At 43.1% G+C, this 7500-nt stretch overlaps 1 protein-coding gene and 1 long non-coding RNA gene across 2 annotated transcripts in view; both read right to left on the bottom strand.

The window, feature by feature from the left end:
• Positions 1-7500, bottom strand: part of LOC116049966 (caskin-2-like) — an 88816-nt gene that overhangs the window by 26025 nt on the left and 55291 nt on the right. Inside the window, exons 7-9 of the mRNA XM_035996421.1 lie at positions 3571-3701; positions 1381-1489; positions 1174-1282 (exon numbers count right to left, since the gene is read on the bottom strand). Of these exons, the coding sequence (XP_035852314.1) occupies positions 1174-1282; positions 1381-1489; positions 3571-3701 (349 nt within the window). The remainder of the gene's footprint in view (positions 1-1173; positions 1283-1380; positions 1490-3570; positions 3702-7500) is intronic.
• Positions 5527-6430, bottom strand: LOC116049969. Its single transcript, XR_004104955.1, has 2 exons — positions 6399-6430; positions 5527-5786 (listed from the first exon to the last, which is right to left on the bottom strand). It is a non-coding gene; the product is annotated as an uncharacterized LOC116049969 (long non-coding RNA).

Consider the following 7500-nt stretch of genomic DNA (forward strand, 5'->3'; position numbering starts at 1 on the left):
CAAAGACACACACACACACAGACACACACACACGCAGAGACACACATACACACGCAGAGACACACACACACACACGCAAAGACACACACACACACACAGACACACAGACAGGCAAAGACACACATACACACACACACACACACACACACACACACACACACACACATTTAAGGCTAAAAATAAGAGTACGAAAACAACTATGTATATAAAGTACCATAGATTAAGTTCAAGAGATAAAAAGTTAAGTAAATGCTTCACTGCAGGCTGAAACGCTCTGCACAAGTCAACAGAGTGATACTGTGATGAAATGCTTTGGGGCATGTCAACACATCTTATCCATCACTTTATTTAAACAGTTGAGCTGGAACCTCTGAAGAAGTATTGCCCGTGTAGCCGCAGACCATCCATAGACAGCTGACAACACGCTAACACGACATGTAACACTGAATATTAAAGCATGAATGAACAGTGGTTGGGCTGTGCACCCGTAAACAAGACGGGAAAACTCTCTGCAACACAAACCTCTCATTATTCTCTCAGTGTGTTCCCACAAGATCTTCAAAAGACATGCAGGATTACAGAGCGCGCGCGCGCACGCACACACACACACACACACACACACACACACACACACACACACACACACACACACACACACACACACACACAGTGTATGCAGCAGTCTGGTCTTTGAAGCTGTGAGAGTCGACTGATAAGAGTTGAACGTTACGTAACGCAGAGTTTAAACTTTTTTAAGCTGCAGTTTGAAGGAAGTCTAGTGGAAGCTGCTGCACTCAGACACAGAGACAAGAGAGACATAGAGACACACAGACACAGAGAGACTCAGAGAGACACAGAGAGACATAGAGACACACAGACACAGAGAGACTCAGAGAGACACAGAGAGACATAGAGACACACAGACACAAAGACACAGAGAGACAGAGAGACACAGACACAAAAACACAGAGAGACATAGAGACACACAGACACAGAGAGACTCAGAGAGACATAGAGACACACAGACACAAAGACACAGAGAGAGTCAGAGAGACACATAGCCACTACTGTGATATCCGTAAATACGTATCGTTGTCCAAAGAATCGATATAATACAGTATGGTTATGAACCGTGTGATTTACAGCCCTAGTGGCAGGTGAGTTGGTTGGCACCTCGGAGCAGCTGCTTGATGTCCCTGCTGGCGTGCGACGTGGTGAACTGGTTGACGATGTCCAGCGCCGTCTGGTTGTAGGTGTTCCGGATGTTCACGTCCACTCCGGCCTGCAGAGACGCCGCGCAGGACAAAGACGTTAAGAGACTCACACTGCAAACATCTTTGTTGTGTGTTATTCACGGGTGTCTGCTCTCAGGTAACTCACGTCCAGCAGCAGGCGGACCACCTCCGTCTTCCCGTACAGAGACGCTTCGTGCAGGGCCGTTCCAGACTTGGTGGTCTTGTTGATGTCGATGCCGGCCTTCAGCAGCAGCCTACAACCAAACACAGAGAGAGACAGACGTGAACCTCCCGGTCCAAAAATCTAAAAACGCAACAAAAAGGTCTAGCCATGCAGTAGCCACGCTAGAAGCAGGGAAATCTATTCGGAGAGCCTCATTTTATTTATTAAATAAATGTATATATATACATATAATTTGGCGTCAGCGTATCGATTACCGTATCGCACGAAGGACAACTACATATTGCCGCACCGATATTTTGTTCCAATCCTCGTACCTGAACCTCAGAGTCCTGAACCTAAACAAAACCATTTAAAAAAAAACGACATAAACTTCGAAAAAGTGACAAAAAATGCGACAACTGCTTCTGGAGTTTCAAAAGCACAAGACGTAACAACAGTACAAAGTGTTTCCCAGGGTTGTGGTTATGCTCTGACAATATTTAAATGAACTGTGAGTTATTCAGTGAAGCAGCTCTGCCTCGTTTGCATGTTTCTGTCTTTCAGAAGGATTCAGGCCAATTATTACTATTATACAGCAGGTTCGTGTTGCTGACTGGTAGTGTGTACACACACACACACACACACACACACACACACACACACACACACACACACACACACACCAAACACACAGCAGAGTAAAACTGGGTCACAGGGATGTTGCGGTGTGTCTCGGAGCTCTGCTGGGAATGTGAGGCATGAAGACGGAGAGACAACCAGCTCCAGAGTTCCCACATCCACTTTCAAACAACCTCAGCTGCCCTGCTCTCCAACATCTGCACACAAACTCACACTGAGGATCATGCTGAACACTCTCTAGCTCTCTAGTCTCAACAGAAAGGGTAAATAAACTGCTGCTAGAAGTAGCAGTCAAACTGTCTGCTGAGGAGAAGGTATTCATCTTCCTGAAATAGCAATGAAATGTATACCTGATCGTGTGCTCAACAAACTTAAAGATGAGAAGGCAACTGTTGACAGATTTCATGCTGTGAATGTGAAATATTAACTTCAGCCACAGAGTGTTGGCAGGACTTCGTTAGCCTTCGATTGGTTTTGCGTGCTCACAAGAAACGTTTGGCGTTCCCCATGTCCCTTTAGGGGCTCCGCAGTGGTATAGTCAAGACCACCGAGACCAAGTCATCACCAAGACAGGAGTGTATAGAGAACGAAAGAGAGAGAGACTTTGAGGGGTTGACACCGAGACTTTGAAGGGTTGACACCGAGACTTTGAGGAGTTTAGAACAAGACTTTGAGGGGTTTAGAATGAGACTTTGAGGGGTTGAGACTGAGACTTTGAGGAGTTTAGAATGAGACTTTGAGGGGTTTAGAATGAGACTTTGAGGGGTTCAGAATGAGACTTTGAGGGGTTTAGAATGAGACTTTGAGGGGTTGAGAATGAGACTTTGAGGGGTTGAGACAGAGACTTTGAGGGGTTGAGACCAAGACTTTGAGGAGTTTAGAACGGGACTTTGAGGGGTTTAGAATGAGACTTTGAGGGGTTGAGACAGAGACTTTGAGGGGTTGAGACAGAGACTTTGAGGGGTTGAGACAGAGACTTTGAGGGGTTTAGAACGAGACTTTGAGGGGTTTAGAATGAGACTTTGAGGGGTTGAGACAGAGACTTTGAGGGGTTGAGACAGAGACTTTGAGGGGTTTAGAACGAGACTTTGAGGAGTTTAGAACGAGACTTTGAGGAGTTTAGAACGAGACTTTGAGGAGTTTAGAACGAGACTTTGAAAGGTTAAGACTGAGACTTTGAGGAGTTTATAATGAGACTTTGAGGAGTTTAGAACGAGACTTTGAAGGGTTGAGATCGAGACACTCCTCAAATTGATCTCAAAGATTCACATTCTCATAAAAACACCCACAGAGAACAAATTAAGATTATTCTTCATTCACCTCTTTTATTGCCATAGAAATGCTTTGATAAAATAATCAAAAGCCACTTGTGATCTTGAAATAAAATCCTGAGTCCTCTTTATCTGAGACCTCCAAGAAGTTGTACTACAACACTGGGGCTCCGTACATTTGTAATGGTCTTCATCATTTCAAAATGAAAAGTAATTTCTACAACTTTCTCGGTTCATTTGGTAAGGTAGTAGCGAGTCTTACTGTATGATGTCTTTGTGTCCATTGCGGGCGGCGAGGTGCAGTGGCGTGGTAAAGGCGGAGTCCGTCGGCTCCTTCCTCTCTCCTTCCAACAACGCCACCACCATGTTACTGCTCAGCAGCAGCTGGGACACCTATGGGGCGACAGGACAACAGGAAGCCGGTAAATCAGAATCATTTTTTTGTCACTGTAAAACATTGTAGAACATTGTCGCAATGAAATTAAAGTGCCTTCTGGTGCCTAGAAGTATACATTCATACGCACACACCATACCCTTCCACAAACCATACCCTCACATACATATAATGGGACACTTACTGTACTGTAAATCTTAGGAAAAGTGCAAATGCAGTACAAAACAGGCAAGACAATCATTCAGGATGATGAAGTCCTATTTTGTTCTGTGCCACAGTGCAATGCTCTCTGTGACAGTGCAATGCTCTCTATGACAGAGCGATAACAGGCCACCAGCAGCGTCTCCTTTAAGAGGACAGAGATGCGACGACAGCGCCAAATAAGGGTGCTGAAATTAATCCAGGGGTTTCCCTGACATTATAACGTTTAGGGGCGGCAGCCGAGCCGTTTTGGGCAGCACCTAATGTATGTAAAGACTGCTTTCATGGCTGTGTCATTAGAGACACATTTCCCCGAAATTCACATGAGTTGTGAGTATAAATATTATGTACATAAGTTTATGTGTTGTTGTACCTTTGATGTATGTTTTTGGAGATGTTTTGATGTACTGTTTCTGAATGTTATGGACGTATGTATTCCAGTTTATGTAATATTCTTATAAAATAATAATACGCCAGGAAGAGTAGCTTCTGTTTAGGACAGACAGAAGCTAACAGGGATCTTAATAAATCAACAAACAAACATTTATGACCCTTTGATAAAATGTAGAATAAAGTTCTGTATGTTTGAATCGAAAGTTTGAAGCGAGCAAACAGCTTTAAGCTGAATGGAAACTCAGCAGCTGCCGACACACCCTGACATCACTGAGAGACAGCTGAGGACACACACACACACACACACACACACACACACACACACAGACATACACACAGAGACACACAAACGCACTCGCACACACACACACACACACACACACACACACACACACACATACAAAAACACACAAATACAAATACACACACACACACAGACGCACACACACACACACACTCGCACTTGCTCGCGCACACACACACACACACACACACACACACACACACACACACACACACACTAAAGATATCTCGGTGAAGTTTGAATCAGCTGTTTGGGGATCAGACTTCACTTTCATGTCTCACAAAGTCAAAATAAAGACGACAACTAAATACATCGACAAGTAATTCAACGTACTTTACTTGAGTATTTCCATTTTATGCAACTTTTTGTACTTTTTACTGCACTAGAGTTGTCTGACAGCTTTAGTTATTTTTTAGGATTTTCTCCTCTCAGTCACTGACCGGTCTGAGGAGGTTTTCGTTTTTATTCAGATATTTTGGGCTCTGTATCTTCCATAACAAATGTACTTTCAGACTGGTGGAGAGAAAACATTGATTTTACCCCACTTTGTATATTTGTGTTTGTAAAAACATGGAGAAAATGGATTTTTTTTAATGTTTGTTGACAGTATTTTCTGATTTATGGAGCAATAAAAAGAGAAATAGACAACCCCCTCTGTAAAAATCTTGGCTTTATCCAATCTTCACACACGCACTCGTGCACTTGTGCACTCGTGCACACACACACACACACACACAAAAGGACACACTGTAATGTACACACTGAAATGTATGCAAATTACTATATATTTAATAAGATAATGCCTCATTTGCATATTTAAACATAACAATTCTGAAAACGTATTTTGCAGAAAATAATTGTCTTAATTTGTACTCTGCAATCAAAATGGTCCGTCAGTGCCTACATTGGTATTGTTACTTATTGTGATGTCATTTCCTGGAGTATCTTCAAATGCGTCATATCCCTAAAATCAATACGACCTGAGCTAAAAAGTCATGTAAGTCAATCAACCAGAATAATTAATAAAAGTGTTAAAATTGTGTCATACATTTAAAAATATATATATAAAAATTGGACATGTGTTTTCTTCAAATTCTACTAAATCACATTCGGGGCAAATCTGGCCCCTCGCAGACTTTGATCCGGCCCGCATATCAATTTAGGTTTCCAATACATTTTTGCCCACCTACTAGAGCCCTGCGCGGGACTGTTTTCTTCATCCCGCTCCCGGCGAATTTCTGACCATTACCGCCCGCACCGCAACATGTGTGTTACACTCCCGCCCGCTCCCGCAATGTGTATGTCCACTCCCGCCCGCACCCGCAAAACTGAGAATTTAAGCCCGCACAATAACAGAGATGCATTGATGTTGTGTCTTCTCCCGTCCCGCATGAGAAAACACGTCATTTCATAGGTTAATAGGGAGAAGATGCAGGCAAAGAAGGTAGGTGCTTGCTGCTGTTAGACGGGGAGGAAGGAGCAGAGGATGAGGGAGAGAGGAGAGGGAGAGAGCGGGAGGAAGGAGCCGAGGATGAGGGAGCGGGCGGACGGTGGACGGAGCCTTGGCTCGGAGCTCCCCCGTCCTGGGAGGCTCAGACATGCTGGTGTCTGCTCATAGATGGCCTATACAGTATATACTCAGTCAGTATATATGTATATCTATGGTTTCTGCTGGCGTGGGGGAGTTCCAGGCTACATCCCGATCCCGCAGTGTTTTTTTAAACCGCCCGCTCCCGTGAGATTTGTGTTGGGTCCCACGGGACCGGCAGGACCCAATCCCAATGCAGCCCTCTACCACCTACTTTTTCTCGCTTTTTCTGAAGTTTTTGTCACTTTTGCAAACACTTTTTTCAACGTTTTTGCCACTTTTTCCGACGTTTGTTTTCGATGTTTTTGTCGCTTTGTTCAACCTTTATTGGCGCTTTTTCTATGATGGCTAAGGAACCTTTTTCCTGACCTTTTTAGGGCTTTATGTAGACCAAACTGTAAGTGAGAAGACTATATGAAACATAGAGTAACACAGTCAAAGGTATTTGACTTTTCTGTAAAAAAAAAAATCAGGTTAATAAACTTTACGTACGGCCCTTAATGTGATTGCTATTTTCCAGTGTGGCCCTTAGTGAAGTTGAGTTTAACACCTTTGTACTACATAAACACACAAAACATGTCGATCCAAAAGATTTCTAAATGTAGAAACATGAACAAAATATCTCTTAACACTCCAGAAGGGATTTGAACTCTGCACGTTTTTTAGTTTTTGAGATATGCTCATTTTTATGTCTTAACGTCAGTAAGTTGAATAATTTAAAAACACTGCAAACAATGTTGTTAAAGCAGAGCTACACAGCTGTCAAACACATTTAAGGGTTACTGAGGTTTAAGAACAAACTGTGCAGCTGTTAAATACCAGATAAAACTCGTAGGGGCGGATAACCGGATACTCAATATTTAAGGACGTGCAGCTAAAAAAAATTGATCCAAGACATCACTGCTTTGGACTTTCAAACAAGAAATATGAAAACATGTGGATGGATATAATTTAGCTTTGAGGATTCAAAGTTGAGACAGAACGAGACAAAGATACATGGCAGCACCTAGCGATTATTTTTTATTTGCTGATTAACGTGTGGATTATTTTCTGGATGAATGGATGAGTTGTTTGGTCTCTAAAATGTCTTTAAACAGTGACAAATGTGGATCAGTGTTTCCCAAAGCCCAAGATGACGTCCCCAAATGTCTTGTTTTGTCCACAACTGTGTGTGAGAGAGAGTGTGTGTGTGTGTGTGTGTGAGTGTATGTGTGAGTGTGTGTGTGTGTGTGTGTGTGTGTGTGAGAGTGAGTGTATGTGTGAGTGTGTGTGTGTGTGTGTGTGTGTGTGTGTGTGAGAGAGTGTGTATTTG

Source organism: Sander lucioperca, chromosome 21 (genome assembly GCF_008315115.2).
Source record: "Sander lucioperca isolate FBNREF2018 chromosome 21, SLUC_FBN_1.2, whole genome shotgun sequence".
NCBI classification, from domain to species: Eukaryota; Metazoa; Chordata; class Actinopteri; order Perciformes; family Percidae; genus Sander; species Sander lucioperca.